Source organism: Lagopus muta, chromosome 4, assembly GCF_023343835.1.
Source record: "Lagopus muta isolate bLagMut1 chromosome 4, bLagMut1 primary, whole genome shotgun sequence".
Classification (NCBI taxonomy): Eukaryota; Metazoa; Chordata; class Aves; order Galliformes; family Phasianidae; genus Lagopus; species Lagopus muta.
The window spans coordinates 46,315,649-46,336,410 of NC_064436.1; the positions used below are offsets into that span (position 1 = coordinate 46,315,649).

At 43.0% G+C, this 20,762-nt stretch overlaps 1 protein-coding gene, 1 long non-coding RNA gene and 1 other non-coding gene across 6 annotated transcripts in view; 1 reads left to right on the forward strand and 2 right to left on the reverse strand.

Annotated features, from left to right (window-relative positions):
* Positions 1-7,377: 7,377 nt before the first annotated feature.
* Positions 7,378-9,734, reverse strand: LOC125691888 (uncharacterized). 3 transcript variants are annotated; one of them, XR_007376304.1, is made up of 6 exons: positions 9,622-9,734; positions 9,192-9,315; positions 8,614-8,724; positions 8,093-8,198; positions 7,726-7,820; positions 7,378-7,622 (listed from the first exon to the last, which is right to left on the reverse strand). It is a non-coding gene; the product is annotated as an uncharacterized LOC125691888 (long non-coding RNA). The 3 variants fall into 3 exon arrangements; XR_007376303.1 differs by lacking the exon at positions 9,622-9,734 and having other exon boundaries at positions 9,192-9,543; XR_007376305.1 differs by lacking the exons at positions 9,192-9,315; positions 9,622-9,734 and adding an exon at positions 9,023-9,183.
* Positions 8,345-8,462, reverse strand: LOC125692787 (small nucleolar RNA SNORA26). The gene has a single exon (XR_007376836.1). It is a non-coding gene; the product is annotated as a small nucleolar RNA SNORA26 (small nucleolar RNA).
* Positions 9,735-16,410: 6,676 nt separating the features above from the next.
* The window catches only part of USP46 (ubiquitin specific peptidase 46), a 29,479-nt gene continuing 25,127 nt past the window's right edge, over positions 16,411-20,762 (forward strand). The window contains exons 1-2 of one of the 2 annotated variants that reach the window (XM_048941518.1): positions 16,411-16,913; positions 17,796-17,917. In XM_048941518.1, coding sequence (XP_048797475.1) covers positions 17,837-17,917 — 81 coding nt within the window. In that variant the 5' untranslated portion in view covers positions 16,411-16,913; positions 17,796-17,836. The remainder of the gene's footprint in view (positions 16,914-17,795; positions 17,918-20,762) is intronic. The other variant, XM_048941519.1, reaches the window with a different exon arrangement.

Here is a 20,762-nt window from a genome sequence, read left to right on the forward strand (position 1 = left end):
AGCCAAGTCATGATTTCACTTGATTTGTAATTTGAATACAGCCAGGTGTCTCCACTATCCCCAGTATCCTGGAAGTGATACACAAATATTTCCTTCCCAAGACCAAAAGCCTTTCTGTTACAATTTTTTAAGTTTTGAAACCTTACATAAAACATTTTTTCTTGAATTTCATTCTTCCTGGGACTTAAGGAAGCTCTTTTCATGTTGCTTTGAATCAAGGCAAACCTACTACACATTGTCATCTGATAAAAAGTATTTCCGTTACTGTAAGCAGAATGTCTAACAAGATGCTTCAAACAAATGGGGCAGAAGTAACCTCAAAGAAAATAGCACTTTCCTCTTTGAACAGTTGAAATGTTTGGCTGTTGTACAGAGGTAATGGATTACACAGGAAAGAATTCATTCTCTCCATGCAGCAAAATCCATTATTTATAGGAGTGTGATGATAAGGAGACTTATCTAACACTAATTCCAGCTGCTCAAAACTGTTGCAGAAGATCATAATTACCATTGCTATAAATTCATTAGCACGATAGATCTTGCATTGCCGCTGAATGCCCGACACAACAGGGAATCTGATCCCTTAGGACAGAACAGGCTTCATAACTCCCTGCACAATGAAGACTAACTAGGTTGGCTTGCTTATGGTGAGAAGTATAAAGGCAGTTTCATCATGTTCCCCGTAGGCTTATTTATGATGCCTCTCTGTGCTCCCACAACAAGGGCTGATTCTATACAAATGACTGTGGACTCATTTACACTGCACTGATCACATCCCTTCAGAATCACTTGCAGATCTGTAGATCAAGGAGAGAACAGAAAATAAACTCCTAAGTGAGAATCCTGTGCCCTGTCCTGCCTGCAGCACTCTGAATGTGTATTTCCACTGGAAGGCGAAGAGTAAGGGAGCTCCATCCATTTCCACCACCTTTCTCCTCATCCCTGAATCTTTTCTGAAGTCACAGTGCCCCTGGACTGGCTAGGATCACTATTTACAACCAGTCCCATACTTCTGTCTGTCCTCATCCTGATTAGCCTTGTTCAGCCTCCCTCCCCCAGCACAGGTTGCAGAGCTCTGGCTGGGAGGCTCTAGCTCTAGACCTCACCTGCTGCTGACGGACTCAACAAGAACAGAAACCACAGACAGTAAAACCAATTGCATTTGGCAACTCAGAGGCATTCATGTTCAATTTGAGAGCTGCTTTTCTAACAAAGACAGGTGAAATTACCTTATGGGTGTTTTGCTTTTGCTTTTCAGCCAAATTAACAGCAATTACATAAAAGAACGATTCATTTTCTGCTGCAAACATAAACAAGCTGCCTGCAAACAAATTTAGAGAGGAAAAATGATGCAATATGGAAACTTCAAATCGAGCTTTTAAAGCAACGTTGCTGGGTTGCTATGAAAAATGCTTAATCATGTGGCTTATATTGCAGACACTTTTTCAGTAGGTTATGATTGTGAACAAATGATACATCAGCCTCCTAAATTTTTCATCTGCAGACACTGATAACCAATGCCTGGTATCGAATACCCCACCTCTGGCTGAATTAGCGATTGGAAATGCGAGGTGTGTGAAATGCTTCAGGTTCAGATAGGTATGTGCCATCAAACAGGAAGGACAAGTTCAGTTTCAATGCAGACTAGATACACTGAGCTTTACAACATCATTGACGTTTTCAGTGCAGCCAATCAAAATGATTTTACTGATCCAAAGTTGCTCTGTCACCTGAACTGATTAAGGAACACCGCTGATTTTGATTTTAGCATTCAGCAGTGGCCAAAATTTGCTTTACTGTCATCAACATTGAACTCAGAAAGACTAGAAAGAAACTAATTCTGAGTACTTTTGAAAAGCCCTACCTTAGAAATCCTTACTTTATGTTACTTAAAATATGCAGTTTATAGGATCTACCATGAGAAATTCTGCCAGAGCGGATCTGCAGTGCGGCTGAGAATACAAGCAAACAGATGATCTATATAATACTCTTACTTGAAGCTTTGAAATCTGACAACTAAAAATAATTTTTTGGAAGGAAAAGTAATTCCTCTCCATCTCTTTTCCAGTACATGAAATATTCAACTCCAATTTTCTTTTCCAGGGGGAAATGGCAACAGCATTTTGCAAATTGCATTCTGTGCAAAAACCTCTCAAGCTTTCCAACTTGTACTCACAGAATCACAGAATCACAGAATCACCCGGGTTGGAAGGGACCCCAAGGATCATGTAGTTCCAACCCCCCTGCCTAGCAGGGCCACCAAACATACACATTCAGATCAGGTTGCCCAGGACCCCGTCCAACCTGGCCTTAAACACGTCCAAGGACGGGGCATCCACAACCTCCCTGGGCAGCCCGTTCCAGGGCCTAACCACTCTCCTAGTAAAGAACTTCCCCCTAACATCTAACCTAAATCTTCCCTCCTTCAACTTGGATCCATAATCAAATCCCAAGACAATAAAAATGCATATAAACTATTTAGAAGCCCATCAGAATAAAAACCAGAGGTATTTAAATCACATGCTATTTCAAAGTCCAAGATGTTTATTTCAGATTATAAGGAACTTTTTCTGCTGTCACACAAACTTACACAAAATGTCAGAAAGATATAAAATAACCTTATTCCAGACCACGTGATGAGACTGAATTTGTACAAGTCTGTGGGACCGGACCACACGCATCCCAGGGTCCTGAAGGAACCAGATGAGGCAGTTGCCAAGCCTCACTCACTCATATTCACAATGCTGTGGCTGTCAGGTGAAGTCCCCAGTGACTATAGAAAGGGAAACATCCTTCCCATTTTTAAGATAGAAGGGAAGAGCTGGGGAACTACCAGCCAGTAAGCCTCAGCTCTGCGTCTGAGGGATCAGGGAACAGATCCTCCTGGAAGCTGTGTTAAGGTGCAAATGAGACAAGGATGTGATCCAAGCCATCCTGATTGAGGTAGGTCTGCTCTGTGCTCTTGGTCTGACCCAGAGAATGATGTTAGGAAATCACTAAGGAAAAAATTGTGCCAAGAAATTATCATAAAACACTGAGAACACGAGTATTTTTATTTATTTGAAAGCAGCTGAGAGTTTTCCTTTTGATTTGAATAATGACTATTAATTGATTACTGAATCAGCTATCAGACAAGTGCTCTGTCTGCATGTCAAGTTATTGGCATGATATGAAACAAAATGGTAAAGAAAAACAGAGAATATTTACCTTCTGAAATGCCCCATGCATCTCAAACTGCTTCACAGTACCATGAGTAATAGTGCTGCTGTCACTTTATGAACTGCAGGCACAGCATTTGCTACATGGTGAGTAACTGCTGCCATGTAATTCTTCTTTAAGAGGAAGAAGTTATAAAGTACTATCATTTTAAAAACGTATTTTAAAGAAAATTATTAGACTTGTTGCATATTTTATTAAAAGATGTCATCCCATGTAAACCATAGGATGATGGAAGGGCTGCTCTCAGCTCTCACTGACTTCAGACCTATGAATTAGGAGCTGAAAGGGCTGCTCAAATCAAGGTAACTTCAAAACTTCCGAAACTGAGGATTCAAGCCATTCTTAGGCAGGAGGCCACTGGGATCTGTAAAGCAGCACAGTGATAAGCATGCTAGCACAAAGGCAGGACCAGGTCTCCAGAGGTGTAAATCAGCATGAAATTCAATGAAACTGCACTATTTTACTTGAGCAGAGCAAGGACAGGTCCCATCACTTGTCTACAAAACTTGGTTATCTTTCTGAGTTTGCTGTTCATAATAGTAATGTCTAACAACATCTGAGGTCCTGTCCTCAGCTGTACCTCCTTGTTGTCACAGCAGCTCACCTCTCCTGTGCTGCACAGCCTGAAGGGGTTGGGTTATATGAAGTGGGGTTACTTGTTCCATTTCTCACAAATCTTCACTTCTGCTAACCTGAACTCACTTCTGATCTTGTTCAGCTTACAATTTGACTAATAATTTACCTTTGCTTTTTTCTTTAAGAATTATAATTTTTTCCTTTCTGGATAAGTGATCTGTTCTTTCATTGCAGTTTCTGCAGTTTAATCCTGAATATCAGTGAATTATTGCTATTTCATAACTTCCTGTTTTTATCCTGAGTAACAATATTAATACTGAGTCTATCTTACCAAGTCTTTGCTTACAGTAGGAGGGATTTTGCTCCCCCAGTACCCACCGAGAGATTCAAGGACACAAGGGACACGAGAAGCCTGACAGCCAGGGACGACTGAGGCAAAGAACTTGTTGAGTACCTCAGGCTTCTCTGTGTCTGTTGTTGCCATTTCTCTCTTTTCATTTATCGGGGGGAATGAGAATCCAATATCTTCAAGTCTGGATGAGTAGGAGAGAACACATTATTGCTGGAAACAAACTACATCCTTCTGCATACTTTACTTGGCTTTATTCCCTTCCTTTTTTACTTTCCTTACTAAGTATGTTGTGTGCATTTCATGATTACATTTCAGGGAAAAGAATGAAGTGATGAATCTAATAGGATTCGGTACTAAGATCCTGGGGAGGCTGAATGAGCAATCTTTTCAAGTAGCTTGTGGAGAAAATGCAGAGAAATTATTCCAGAGAACTCCTATTTATTTTCTTTCACTTTCCAAATTGCATGAGATAACATTCTATTTATAAGGGAGAGATGGTGACATAACCAAAAGGAAGCTGCAATTTCATCCTCCTACATCAGTTGCAATGAGACTCAATGGCAGAAGAGCTAATAAAACCTAAGCCAAATTCCCCTATACAACTTCATCTTCAAGTTCACCTTCACTTCTCAGGAGAAGGACTAAAAAACATTCTGACTCATAGGCCACATACCACCTCTGCTTTGGTGTGCAATAAACCATTGAGAAGGAAATAATAAATGACCTTGCATGCTCCCAGGAGACAAACTAGGGATCTGCATCACCTGCTGTCTCCATGGCCAGGCAGTGCTAAAAGCTGCAACTCCCCACATTTATTTCTCCCTTGGTTTTGGGCACACTCATCTTCCTAGGATTTACCTATTTCCAATTACTCCTCCTGCTCAAGATTTTAATTAGGATTATTTAAATTAAAATGCATATTCTGGATCACATTACCTTGGCACCTTAGATTAAGCACGCATACAATACAATCTGAAGATAATAAATCATTATTCCAAGCTTCTATACCTCAGCCTGAAAGAGTATTAACGTCTTCAGTGCACTGAGTAAAAACCATAGAACTCAAATGCCAAACCACTGTGAGGAAGTCTCTGATCTTTACATCAAAGTGCACCAAAGAGCAAAGACCCTGTTTGCAGCAGTGAATGTCTTGTGAAGGTCATGCAGTTTTCAACTTTGCTTAGATAAACTTAGAAGTACTGATATGTTGAAGAATCCAATGTTAGCTCCATCTGAAACCAAGTGTAAAAAGTGTTAAGAAAGTACATACCTAATATCTAAAGACCACTACAGATTTATGGGAAGTGCCTGCCTGCTTGCTTTAATCCAAATTAATGCACAGGATGCACACTCATTGCTCCTTAGGTACAAGAGCATTCATACATTATCCTCACCCTACTGATATTTTGCTGGTTTTCTTTCCATAAAGTTTCAAGGTTAACCAGAGTTTGCGTTTGCCAGCTGCAGAACCACAAATTCCCAAGCCTAATGAATATAACTGCCTGCATTTCAAGAGACACTAACGATCTACAATTAATGATGTTAGTTACCTCTGAAAGAAAATCCTGACTAAAATTTCTTTCCAAGTGAGTCCCAATAAGTTTGGACTACTTGCTCACATTCCAAGAAAGTCCTCTAAAAGCTTAAAATAGATAGAGGGAGAAAATGGAAGAAGAACTTAAAAAAGAAAAGCAAAACTCACAGTCTACCATTACATCACTAGAGATGTTGATTTCCAGGAAAAAGCTCTTATCCTCTATTCTCCTGTAAGAATAGAATCTTTCATCATCTCTTCAGAACAAGGTGCTCCACTGTCTCCTTTAGGCTTATCTTCGTCCCTTTTCCTTGCCCCTTTTATATAAAAGAATCCCCCTAAGATCATTTTTAAACACTTAGACTTCTTTAGAAAGGCTTCTCTTCTGTATGAGGTTGCTCCCTAAGCATCTTATATACTTCACCTTCTTTCTATGCCTCCTTTGATCAAGTCTGAAACCCAGTTATAATAACTTGCTAAAACAGAATAGAAAATGCAGTCTTCCTGCCTGACAGACCATCTTGCTGAACAGAATTGAATCTGCTGCAGGTCTAGCCAACAAAACTCTCAAGCATCATCCTTAGATGTGCAGTCAATAATCAGAATTACAAGAAATGTACAGATTAAAAGCTACCTAGTAGCTCTCATTCACTTTTATTCCTCTCTAGCTTTTTCTTGCAATCCCTATTGCACAAAACCTTTATACAGAAACCTATAAAATGAGTCTGGCTTGACATCATTTAGCTGGAAATAGGAGTAGTTAATACTAATCTTTGATAGTGCAAGCCACTCCATTGGCCTTTGAGTGTTATCCAGCAAAGAATTACAAGACATGCAAAAAGCACTAACTATGAAGGGCAGTAATGCCTTAGCAGTAAGCCTCTGGAGAAGTCAACAGGTAATCACAAATCTTGGCCTGAAAGAACAGGCTTCATTTTCAGAGTCTTCAAGTAGGTCCTCCAAGGGCACTTTTCTCAGTGCAGAAAGAAGAGGAACAAGTGTCTTGTTGCCAGAAGTTAGTTTCCAGAAGTGAAAACGTTTCAAAGCTTATACTTAAGGTAAATCCGACAGGCTAGAAGTTATAAACCTTCAAATACTTGCCCCATTTAGCAGATGCTTAAGCGAAGAACCAGAAACATACTTCCAGTCTAGATGGAATTTTAATCTGACCAAGGTTATTTACATTTGGCCCTAACCCTGCAAGAATCCACTGCACCAACTCAGCAGTAGGGATTGCCTAACAGCCAATTGGAGCTATTGTTATTCTTGCTTATGCCTTCGATTGAAGCATCAGCTAGTAACAGAATACACAAATTACAGTTTCACACTTTCACATGGAAACCTGCATTTTTGACTTAGGAGATGCAGCCTTTCAGTTGCTGGAGAACATTGTTCCTGCTCTCCATAATCCTTCATAATAGGCTCTTTAAAAGGAAGCCTGCAGCAGAAAAATATTTTGTTGTATTTTAAATAGCAATCTTTGAGGATCTCTTCATCTATTATGTCTTTAGCAATTTTGAGACCATGTATTGACTAATTGGACAATATGCAAATTATCATAGCCTAATTAAATAATTCAGAAGTGGGCCACTGACCTCAAACTAAAGTGATTTCAAAGTGAAGTAAATTAACACTCTTAACTTCTGAATACCTTTGAATAGGGAACACCTAGATGAGAGAACTTCACAACACAAGCTTCGTGTATTAACTTTATTTCAGTCAATCCATACAGAAATAAATTGCCCCAGCTTTTAAGAAACTTCTGTTGCAACCAATGGCTAGATTGTTTAAACATGAGCATTGAAGATGTAATAGTCTGAGTCAGTTTCAGTTCAGGACAAAACATTACATAGGACAACTGAGTGATCTTGTGTGAAGTCTGCAATCATCCACTCAACAGATCAGTTCTGATGCCTTGCACATCCCTTGCTGGTTTTCTCTCTATAAAAGAAAAGCTTTATTTAATTTGCAGTCAGCATCAAATACCTGAATGGAGTTAAATGGCCTAAGATTGAACCACATGGACAAGCTACATGACACTAACCTTTAATCAAGGGCATTTCTCCATAAAGATTACATTTCCCAGGACAAGATTTTCCTTGCCCATACAATTAGCACATATTCTGGTCCAGGGCAAGTCTAGGAAGAAAAAACAGATCCACTTTACCAAGATATTATTTAATTTAGTTTGACTGATCTACATAAAATCAGTTTTAAAAACTCTAGACTTCCACAGAGGTTTCCAGAAGTCCAAACTAGTTTCAAACTAGGTTTTTTTTTTTTTTTTTTTTTTTTTTTTTTGTTAGTTTGTTTATTTAACTTTCAGTTAAGCAATAATTTAGGCTACTTAGATAGAGACAACAACACAACCCCATCCACTCAAGTCTGATAAGACTTTTTACACTACGTACCTGGAAGACCAATCAATTTACAAGGAACTCTTTTGACTCCATATTGTTTATCTCTATCTCATGAGGCATATTCTAGGCAGTCAAGGAGCACCAACACACTTGAACTCTGAAAATTGAAAAAGATTACTGTGAAACAGAATTAGATAACATGATCATCAGATGACTTCCTCAATCCTAGAAGCTTCTTTGAAAGCTATAAAGTTGACTCATTAACTTTCTGAAATTCATGAAAGTGGTTTTATGGTTTCATTAATGTGTTCCTCTCAGCGTGATCCAAAGAAGAGTTTCAGCCTCACCTCTGGGTTTGAGAGAGAACTGTTATACCCCTCCATACTGGCCACTTAAGACACTGAGAGACTTAAGAGGGCAAAGCTAAAAAGGGGAGTAGATCACACCAATTTGTTCTAAGATTATTTGAATTTACTATTTACTCCAATCAGACAACTTACTTGAAACTCATGAATTATCAAAAAAGCATGACTTAAAATGGTCAATAACTCATTAAAGTAGAAAGCACTTACCTTCTTAACAGAAGGTATTATTCATTCCTAAGGAATCCTGAGGACTGCTTTCAGTTTAGGTGTGATCATCCATTTCTAGCCTGCTTCAATCATGAAATCACTAAGTGACTCCTAATAACAGAGAGGCCAATTATTACAGTGTAAAATTTCAGAAGTCACTTATGAAGTTCATTATCAAATATCTACAGCAAGGTGTAGTAGATGGTTTAATCAAACGGATGAGAATATCCTTTTCCAATGCGGCCATTTAAAGTAAATAGTACATATCTTCTTAATATTGCTAAATACACTGCTAAACAGAACACTTAAATTACTTCTGGTGCTGACATTACCAGAAGCTGGGAGTTCTCAGCTTTAGGAGAAGCCTTAACTGGCTAATTCCTTACCACCGTGTGCCCACTTGCTATACCTTGCAACAAGTCACAGGGAGACACCGGAAGCTACTGTATCAGATAGAAGAGGAGGCCGGGCCTAAGGAAAACTACGGCACAGAGGCAGAGCAACGACGGGCTGAGCTCGACCTGTGAGACCCGGCGGGGACAGAGGAAGGCTCACTCTGAGGCGGCACGCCCACCTACCGGCATCGGCAAGCGAGGCTCCAGCCCCAGCACGGCCATAGCAGCGGCCGCCGGGACGGGGAGCGACCAGCTGGGCAGAACCCCGGAGAGCATCGGGAGACCTCGTGGGGACCTCGCGCCGGAGCTGGGGAAGCAGAGAGAAGTCAGCACGGGAAGGGAATGGAAGGAGCCGTGGGGCGGAGGGAAGGGACGCTTGTGCCTCACGACAGGATGCAGGACGGAGGGGCGGCTCCGCACTGTGTTTATGTGAGGAAGGCGCTCTATCCCCCTGTGTTGACTCCTCGGGGCACTGCCAGGCTCCGAGAGGGCAAATGTGAAGGGAAGACGTGATGTAGGCCCCCGCCCCGCCCTCCGCCCACCGGCACGAGCCTCCCCCAGCCTTCACGCCACCCGCCCCTCATACGAGAGGAACGCCAGGCGGATGCCTTACCGCCTCACCGCCGGGCGGCGGGGAAAGTGGGCGGGTGGTGCCTCCGCGGCCTTTAAATACGGCCCGCCGCTCCCGCGAGATCCGCGCGAGCCCGACGTCTCCGGAGAAGGTGGGGAGGGGGAGCCAGCGGCACGGGCGCCGTCGCCTGTTGGTTGAGTAGGAGCACGTGACCGGAGGCGGCATTCCGCTCCTCACCGGACGGGCAGTGGGATGTGCGTGCTGGTCTCGGGGTCGCTGGAGCTCGGGGAGGGCTCCAGGCCTCTCAGTCAGGAGCGGGCTAGGGCCTGTAGGGCTTCCGTCGGGACGTTGCTACTCAGCTCTGCCCGGATGACAGCTGCACGGGTCCGGAGGTCTTTAACGTGCAGACGTTCGGTGTAAAGTAGCAGCTGCATAGCGGTTTCAAGAAGCTAAATACAGCTGATCTCTGTCTAAACTCCCGTCTAAGCCCTTCTTTAGGAGACTTAGGATTTGCGTGTAAGGCTGGCGAGGCAAGCCCCAAGGCCGTGCTAATATCCCGCTGACTCCCGGCAGGTAAGCACGCCTGGGCAGTAGGCGCAGGGCCGGCCGGCCCAGCACGTTCGAGTTACACACAGCACGTGTCACCAGCCCTGGACGCACTGCCTGGCCTTGGAGGTTTCTAGTCTCTAAATTACAGTCAACCAGCCTAGTTGGTTTGATTCAGGCTAAAACAGACACATAGTAACAACCAAGGGATAGTTAGAGAAGCTTTCTTACCACCTGTAGATACTTGGCTAAATCTTGATACAAAATATAAATCTTAAAACACTGTTGCAGGTGCAGTCCTTTTGTGACAGTGTGCCTGTTACCACGATATCAGGATTGAAAAGCAGCCTCCTGACTACAGGTAAGCCACTCTGCTTACGAGTTTGCAGATGCACCTAGCTTCAGGTGATTTCACGTGAGGGTCTGCACAATAGCTATTTCTCTACAGGTAGGCAAGTAAGCTGGATCAGTCTGTTCATGTAGTTTAGTCAACAGCATAAAGAGGCATTCAGCCTTCACATTTTTACCATCCGTGGCTTTTACCATGGAAGTTTGACTAGTAAACACAAAAGTACTAGGGGAGTGGGGGGACAGGAATGGTTAAGGAGAGCTGTTTCAAGACCTTACGATTCAGGTTTTATGTGCTGTTTTTGATCCACAGTGATTACCTCCTGATAAAGCAAAGCCATCACTTCTTGTGAGTGTGAGGGGTTAGCAGGCAGGTTGTGCACATGCCCAGGAAAAGCTCATCAAGTCCCTCATTGATCATGCTAGTGGTCCATTTTTCCTGCTGACACCAGGGCACCTCTGTTTTAGGCAGTCACCGTGAAGAATATTTTGAGGTCTGTGTTTTGAACTTACCTAAGTGACAACTGGCTGTCTTGGTTATTTTGTGCACTTAGTGTTGATTTTTTAAAGGAGCCTATGGTGATCTGAATTCAGCTGTTCAGATTTTGTAGGTTGGTGCCCTAGTCATCAAGGTCCCTCTTTGTAGGATGCATGGATTTCTCTATGTCATTGGTTTGATACCTTTCTAAGTGGACAGAATTTCATTTGTTCAAAAACATCACACTGAGTTCATCAAAATGCACAGTTATTTTTAATGTTTCTATTCAGTTTCACTTCTTTTCTCCACATAGATACGAAGGAAAATCAAGCAAGCAAAATCTTGATATAGCTGTCAATCTTTGCTGATAAATGTCAGTATCCATCTGCATTATATAACTGGCAGATTTGGAACCTTACCAAGCAGTTGTTTCTGTGTTTGTTTGTTTGTTTTTTAATCTATATGTCCAATGCAATAGGACTGTGTCTTAATTAAATCCGTGGGATGTTAATTCATTAAAAATGCAATTTGATTAATTTATGCCACCATTTACATGAAATGAAAGGACCGTTTCAAATTCATGCCCAAAATAGACTAAATACAGCTTCCAGCCTATCTACTATCAAAATATCCTTTGTGTTTTGTTCTCTTTATGTGAGACAAAATTAGAGCCTGTAGAATAGAATAAAAACAATAAAAGAAATCCTTGCGGGTATGCAAACCAGCTTTGTTATTTCTGAAGGTTTCTGGTGTTTTTTCTCAGTGAATCTTTTCTGAAGAATGGCAAATTACTTCCATGGCTATGAAGTCTGGTCATCTCAGCAATACATAATGGTTAGAACTCAAATGGTGCTTTCCACTCTGCCAATATATTGTTAATATTAGCACAGGTAGGCTGGGTTCACAGATGAATTTAATGCAGACTTTCATTTTCTCTGCTTTAAGTTTGGTAGGTGACAACTGAGTTTGCTAAAATTCTAAAAGTAAATGATGATAACAATGTAACTTAAAAAAAATTACAGAATTGGGGAAAAAAAAAGTGGGTAGTAACTGCCGTGAAGCTGATAATGTCCTAGAGAAGAAAGCTGGGGCTTTTATTGGACTAAGGGACCCCCGGGAACCCCTCCACATTTGTTTTCCATGGACTGCCATGAACTTTAGAACACAACACACTTCTATCATTAGAACTCCAGAAGTCAATAGAATATCTCCTGTGGACCTGTTAGGAAGTTCAGTGCATGGGCTGCAAGCTGGCATTTGGCATTGTACTAAAGCTTCCAATCTGTTCTGCAATGGGAGCCAAGTTTCATGGAAAATATCTGTTGTTAACTTTAGAAAGGGATTATCACGGGATTTTCTACTCTGTCTTCTCTTTTTCTTGGATGTAGCATTAGAAAGTGCAATTTTTCAGCTTTGCAGTGGTCCCCACATAGGTGAATTCCTATTACTCTGACAGCCCAAAGAGCTGATCTTTCTCACTGAAGTTAATGATGAGTTGTACTAAAAGCTGAAGGCATTATGTAGCCCAAATAAGGTTAAAAAGCTTTGGCCTAGTGTTTATACAATGTGTGACTGTCTTACCTTGCAGAAAAATGGAATGCCAGGCAGATTTGTATCTTGAGAATAAAAATTCAATGCTGTGGGAACAACAGTCACTGAAATTTCCCTTTTCTCAACAGAAATCAACCTAAAAACTGTAGTCTCAGTAATCTGAGGGGTTTGTATCTGTCCTTAGTGCTCATGCTTCTATCAGCATATTTGTTCATGCTTTTAAATCTACAGTGATCCTTTTTGTAGAACAAATATTGTGATATGTGAAAGATGATAAAGTGTTTCTAAAATTCTAACTGTACTGATAGTAGTGCTGATAATGAATTCAGCTATCTTGGATAGCTGAATACGTAACAGAAATTAAAGAGAACTCTCCCACCTCCCAGAAAATCTGAGTCTTGTTTTAACTGCCTTTTCCACTAAAACTTGTCCCTATTTCCTAGAAATTGAACCCAAATATGATTATTCCAAAGACTTTTTCAGCAAAATTGATGGATGATCTCCCCTTTCTGGACTTACTTCAGGGATTGGTTGTTACAACAAAAATTTAAATGAACTCTGCAAATTTCTCATTTCTGGAAATGAAACGGAATGTTTTCTCTTAACACAGTGAGCCAGTGTTAGCTTTGCTACCAACTATGCTGTGTACATTTGGACAACTCACACGAAGTTTCTGCTGCCTGTTTTCTTTGTAAAATAGGCTGATATTAACTCGTCTCCCAGTAATTTGACAGCGCTAAATGAATGTTTGCAAAGTAGTCTGAGACTTTCAGGTGGAAACCATTAGGAAAGTCACAGCCTCAGCCAGCTAAAGGGGGTATTTGCAATAGGTCCTTATTTCATATAGTGAAATACAAATGTTGGAATGTATAACCAGATGAAAAAAAGACTGACCTGAAAGTGAATGCAGAAGGAGAAAGACCGCTCTAAAAGTAAATGCAGGAGACGTTTTTTGACCTTTCAACAGAAATTATGTAAGTGCTCTCAGGTTATAAATAGCCCCTTGTTTTCCTTCTCTTTGTTTAGCACTCAGAAGTAACACTGGGTTACTTGTTTGTTATGAAGAGATAGGGCAATGCTTTGGAGTGGGAACAATTGCTCACTGTTCTTTATTTACACAGATCCTATAGTGTTTGCAGCTAAATTTTGTTGCTTTTCTTAGCAGTTTTTTATCTTCAAAAAGCTACAGAAATGAACTTTCTAGTTCTGAAAACAACAACCCCGAAGAAAATCCATAGCACTCACCAACCCATTTAAAGAGGGAAAGTTTCTTTTTGTCTGGCCTGATCTGTGGCTTAAGAGCAAATAAGTCAGTGCTAAATGATCATTAAACTAGCACATTCCTTATTCAACCCTTAAACAAAAGGTACTAAATGCTTTGTAGAGCAGTATGTGTATACATGTGTGTGTCTGTATGTCCATATTTCAAAATAAGCATATCTTCCACAATGTCCAATTCCTTTAACAATGACAAAGAGCTTATCTAGTAGCAATTTATTTGGCAGCACCAACATGTAACAAACAGAAACTGCCTGGAACCTTACTCTGGAAATCAGGGAATGGGGATCAGCAAGAAAGCAGAAGTATGGAAATACCTCTTATCCTTGTGATGCCCCGGGGGTTGGGGCATTTTGAACATCTACCTTGTATTTCTTTAGGTTTTGTGACCCTGCTGTTACCATGTATGTAAATTACTTTGTTGCCTTATTTATAAACCATTTATAAAATGGTTTATTTGCTTCATTGATTTTCACTGAGAGAGAGCATGATACCCTACAGTAAATCAAAATAAATACTGTGTAGAAAAGAGAATTGAGGTGGTCTTCTGAATTAAAGGGATTTGGGCTTAAAAAACAGCTACAGTATAGTACATTCAATCTCTGTGGGCTACTTTGAAGTGCACTGGAGATGGAGTCAGGCATCAATTGCTTCATGACTGCAGCTGGAGGTGGCCAGTCATGAAATGACACCTGGGCTGAGCTCCTGTTTCCTTTGGTTAATTCAACAAGATCTGTAATATTACTTTTAATCCAGACCCTAGGTGTTGTGCAAATTAATACTTGAAGTGAGTCAAATTGACATATAGTGCAAGATGGTTGACTTAATAAAATTACACCGAAGATGATTTTTTTTCTTCTGTAGTATTTTATTTGATGATTCTTTTACACAGTGATTTGTGAGTCTATGAGGCAGTTTAGTGGCTTTGCTGACTTCAGTCTGTAACATCCAAAAGTCTCCATGAGGGATGCTGGAAGTACAGCTTCCTCCATACTGTATTTCAAACATGTCCAAGGTGATTTGATACAATTAATTCCAGTTATTGAGGAAAGAGAGTTCTGCCTCTGTGACAGCTCTATTTAGAGTTTCTTTGCTGAAACAGCCAACAGAATGCCAAGTAATGCTAGTTTTGGTGCCGTTTTTGTAAAGTGGGCACTTATCCACCAGGAGCTGGATGGCAGCCAGCTGTCTTAGCAGCCTTCACAGGGTGGGATGCATCTTTCAGATGCTGCTGCTGCTGCCAGATTTTTTAATAATAATCAAAGACCTTCTCTTCAAACCCAAACTCTCGGAAAATTTCAGAATATTTCCCATAAATAATACCCATGGAGCCAGGCTCTGCAGGCTGAAATTATTACATTATAGCAGTGTGAACTGGAAAGTGTAGCCGAACATGAGCTGCCATGTTTCCAAGTAAGCGCCAAAATGTTACCAGCTTTCTCTCTTAAGAATCCCTTACATGTAGGGAAAGAACAACACAGGGACTTTAAGTTCCCGATGGGAACAGCTAAGGAAAGGGATGCTGAATCCATATCCTAGAATCATAGAATGGGCTGGGTTGAAAAGGACCGCAATGATCACTTGATTTCAACCCCCCTGCTATGTGCAGGATCACCAACCACCAAACCAGGCTGCCCAGAGCCACATCCAGCCTGACCTTGAATGCCTTCAGGGATGGGGGCAACCTGTTCCAGTGCCTCCTCGTTCCACAACCTCCTTGGGTAACCTGTTCCAGTGCATCACCACCCTCTGTGTGAAAAACTTCCTCCTAATATCTAACCTATACCTCCCCTGTCTCAGTTTAAAATCATTCCCCCTTGTCCTATCACTATCCACCCATGTAAACAGCCATTCCCCCTCCTGTTTATACACTCCCTTCAAGTACTGGAAGGCCACAATGAGGTCTCCCTGGAGCCTTTTCTTCTCCAAGCTAAATAAGCCCAGTTCCCTCAACCTTTCCTCACAGGAGAGGTGATCCTAGGTGAACTCCATCCATGCTTCTCCATGAGATTTTCCACACGGCCACAAGATAACATCCTTGTGCTTCACCACAAGTGCAAATTTAAGGTGCCCATAGCTTTTAATGCCCTCACGCCCTGGAGGATGGCATGGGCCTTCAATTATTGTAGTGTCTAAAAATGAACTGAGCTTACTGCATCAGCGGTGTTGTGTAAATGCCACGTGCTGTAAGTCTGTGACTGAGCACTACGATACATCGTAACACAGACATGGTCCCTGCACAGCTGTTGTAAAAGTAAATGTCTACACGAGTGGCAGTGACTACAAAGCACATAGGGTAGGCAGTAAATTACACTCCTGCGTGCTGTAAAATGATTTGTAAAACGCCTGGATTCATGAGTCCTTCAAGCTGGGTGCAGAGAGCACATCCCAAAGCACATTGATGCTGTCACTGTCACACGCTGCGTCGCTCTGCCTGCCTGCTCTCCTCCTCGTCGTCCCTCCTGCCCGCAAATGACAATTCTCATGCCCTTTAGCCCGAGTTCGGCGGCTCCCCCAGGGGCATCGCGGAGCTGTCCGGGCAGCGCACCCCCCACTGCTGCCGCAGGGCACCCCGTCCCCCGTCCCCCCCCCCCCCGCGGCGCGTTGGCTGCGACGGTGCCGAGTGCCTCTCACTGCCCGGCCAGCTCGGGTCAGAGCGTGCCGCGCCACGCCGCGATGGAGCTGCGGCTGCCGGGCGAGGAGGAGCAGGAGGAGGAGGAGGAGGAGGAGAAGGAGGAGGAAGGCAGGGATTAGTGCGGAGCCGGCTGGCGCAGAGGCGCAGCTGAGCGCTCCGGCGGGAGCCCAGGACCCTGCGGCCCGTGCGGGAGGCAGGGGCGGGAGGAGCTGAGATGCGGCTGCTCCAGCCACGCCGCTAAAACTGCCGGTCACTCGCTCGCGGGAGGAGGAGGAAGGAGGGCGGTGAGCTCCTTCCTCCCCGCTGCGCCGCGGGGCGCGGGCAGGCCTTCCTCCAGCTCATCCCAGCCCCGAGCCGGAGCCGCCGCCGCCCCCTCTGCCTTCCTGCCCTCTTCCCACCATGAGCGGGGCCGTTTTCACCTCGTAAAGATGGCGGTGTGGGATCGCTGCAACCTTTAGACTAATGACTGTCAGAAACATCGCCTCCATCTGTAATATGGTGAGTGCCCGCGGGCGGGGCGGTGCGGTACGGCAGGCCTGCTGGGGCCGGTGGAGGGGGCTGCTCGAGGGCTCGGGGAGGGGGGGGGGCGGCGGGAAGCCGAGCAGGCTGCGCCGGGGAGCGGTCGAGGCCCGGCGGACCGTCCCGGGGGGGGGGGGGGGGAAGCGGAGGCACCGACGGGAGCGGGGCTGGCGCCGGCAAACGCACGTTGAAGAAGGAGCCGTAGCCGCCTGTCCTTCCTTCTTTCCGTCCTTCCTCTTCCTGCCCTAAGAACGCTGCTGAGGAACCCCGGAGTTCGGCTCTGAATGCATACCCGCTCAGTGAGCCCGCTAAATCCCTCCAGGCAGGCACCCTGCGGGCTCATGCGGCCAGCAGCCCCCGGGGAATGCACAGAACGGAGTGTTCTGGTGTAAGAGGCTTTAGTCCCGAGGCTGGGGACTGCTTTAGGAAGTCTCAGCTGTAGCTGCTGTCAGGGTTTTTCTCCTGCTGAGTGCCACCCAGAGATGACTGCTGCTTACTCTTTTAACACTTGGCTTTCTCTAACTCCCGCTGTGTAATTAGGAAGAAATAAGAAAATATTAATATTTTTGCTTTGCCATTCCCATCCCAGGAATAGTTGAAAAGACCATTTCTTCACTGTGCCCAGGTCTGTTTGCAGTCCTGACTCTACTGACTCAGAGCATCTGGATCGGTTTGGATTTCTTAAACTTCTTGGTGGGGGAGAGCTTAAAGTACATCAGTTTAAGGTTTATTAATGAACTGAGAAAGTGGTACACCTGCCAAAGACACAAGCAAATGCTAAGTACACCAGCGCAAACAGAAGAGAAGCCAATTGCTGCACATTTTGTTGGTTTAGTCTGTATTTTTCCCCCTTATTTCCAGGTTCTTCAAGAGCAGCTCCACACAGTTGCCAACTTCCCTCCATGTGGTGTCCCAGCATGCCTTGTGCTGGCAATGCCACACATACCATTCAGCTGCCCTGGAGAACAGAGCCTGCCTCCGGGGTAAGGCAGCAGGCACAGCCCAGAGATCCGGCTCCTGTGGGTCAGCAAAGCTGGGGAGGGAGCGCGGGCTGTGAGCTGCTCCCTTCTGTGGCAATGGCAGCTTTCCACTGCTCTTAATACCTTCCAGTCCTGTGGGTCAGGGATACTGCAACAAGCACTGCATGAAGGGGAGCTGGAGGCTGTAAGATGGTTGTAAGGCTTTAGCATTGGCTTAAAGTTCTAGGAGCTCCATGATTTCTCTTGTGTGCTTCAGGCATGTGCTTGCATACAGCCTGCTTCTCCCAAAACCTGCATAGACAGAGCAAAGCTGCTGGGCTTATTCTAAAAATGTGCTGCTCAGCTGCTGCCATTAGATCTTGTGAAAGTGGCATGTCAGAAATGGAAGAATTAAAGTCTCACACAAGAGCTTATAGTTCAAGCCAATTCTGACTCGTATCAGTGCTAAGACAGAGGGTGAAGTTGGTTTGACAGTAATGATGCTTGAAAGCTGTGTGTTCCTTAGGTTATACGTATGTGGTTTTATATACATTGTGTTACACTGGTCATATTCATTCTTCTGTGTGTAACCCATAGGATTATTAATTTATTTTAGGATATAAAAGCTGGGTTTCAGGAATCTGGGTCTTTAAGCTAAACATAAACTATTGAAAGTACCAGTAACACTCCATTATGGCTCCTCTGAAGATGATCCTGCCCAGATAAAGTGGTGAACTGTAAGAGGAGCTGGGACCTCTCTCCATAAGAATGGGACTTAGGAAGGTTAGAGTTACATGAGCAAACTTTTTGTTTGTATAAACTATTTTTGCTGTTCTAGATTGACAGAAGGCATGTGTAGAAATCTATCAAAGATCTATATTACCCAATCTTGTTCCTTCAGTATAACGCGGTGCTTGAAGAACTGAGCCACTCACAGTCTGTGGCTAAGAAATAGGCAAAACAAGTATAGTGAAGCAAAGCAAGCCAGGGACAGTTTTTAACTTGCTTGCAAAGGAGATTCAGTACTGTAGATCTGCTGGATTAACTCCCATATGCTGAGGGAAACACAGTAGGAACACAGTGAGAAAAACAGGTTTACCCCTTCCACTTGACATATGTATTTGTAGCATATATTGCAATGCATAACTTAAAATTACTTTGTTGTCTTTTCCCAGTTTGCCTCCCCCCCACACACCCTCCCCCTCGTTATAATTACAATAGCATTAGTTATTCACTGACTTGGTTAACAAAGCCGTCTTTTGCTGAGGCTAGAGGGTGATGAATGCCCCTCTACCTGAAGGAATTGGTGACACTCCTGAGTGGGCACAGTGGCCATTCGATGAGATGGAGATCCAGCTCCCAAAAAGCTCCTCTTACTGCCTTGCAGATGCTGGAAAGTCATCTACGAGGTCTGTATACTGGCTGGCCACATCAGGAGGTCTGCAATGGGCAATTACCAGCTTTTGGGTCGGGCAGATGCAGTAGAAGTGAAGAAGCATGAGATAAGTTGAGGAAACTCTTAGAAGGAATATCAGCACTCTGTGCCATGTCAGCTTTGTAGTTTCTAGACATGAACTAGAGGTGTGTTGTAATCCTCATTGGTATCATTTTTGTGAGACATTCCAGACAACTCAATACAGAATGCTGGTTCAAAGGCAAAGAGGCATGCTGTCATTTCAAGATTGCTGCTCACTGAAAACCCCTGCAGTATATTTCTGTGTTTATGAGATTTTGATGCAGCCTTGAGTTCATGCAGCAGCCGTGGCCTGGGCAATATTACTGTTATATGCAGCAAACAGCATCTAACCATTTCAGAATGTATTGACATATTTTTGCAAAGATGGCTAGCAAGATCTGTGGGCCATGTTTTCCTAAATACCTTTTAGAGTTCTGCCGAAAAGAGATATTAGTTTCCCCTTTCATAATTTCATAAGAGTATTTCAAATAATCTGATCTGCACTTCAGCATGCCCTGCCAAATTGATGAGCAGTACGTTTTGAACACACTCGGATGGCTTCTGACACAAAATATCTTCTGGAATACCTCACAGTTGCTCTCAGTAAATGTTATATAGGTATTCTTTTTAAAAATGCTGTGGTTTGATAAAGAAAAATAAACTGCTACATCTGAAAATATTAATATAGGCAGTTCAAGCAATACAATTTTAGAAGAGTGTGGCATTTCAGCATGACCTACAGGAAATCAGAAAAGAAAGATGACAAATATAGGGAATGTGAAGTCTAATTACTGTAGCATCTTTATGAAGTAAAGAAAAACTTGAGAGCATGGCTGGCAAACGGGCACTAGAATGACAAACAGAAAGTGTTCTTTTCATCAGAATTCCAGGAAAGATACTTGTAGTATTAGAGGATATACGATGGTGGGAAATGTTCTAATATAGTGACAGAGACTGCCTTGCGTGCATACTGCTTTTATGACAAAAGTGGTCATCAAATACTTCCCAGTTATTTAGAAAATTATAAGCACACTAGGACAATTCATAACAATTCTTGTTTTACCGTGTAATATTTTATTTTTGTTGCATATAGTCATTGGCTTCTAGTTGCTGAATTAAGAGCAAAACAGTGGTTATGCTAAATACTTTAGAAAAGGAACCTCTTAGTTACAGTTCAGTAAGGCTGAGTGAGTCTGAATTGTGGAAAAGGTGGATTAAAAAGCAAATCTGGGCTCTGATGAAGTATGTGTGGCAGGTAAGTAACACTTGGGAGGTGAGATTCTGGTGGGCTTGAAAAGACACCAGTCTGTGGATTGTAAACTATGGCCAATTAGAGAAGCAGTCAGCAAAATCTCCTCTGCCTCGTGAATCTGTCCTTGGTTGGCTGTTTGCTAAATACACTTCTGTACATTT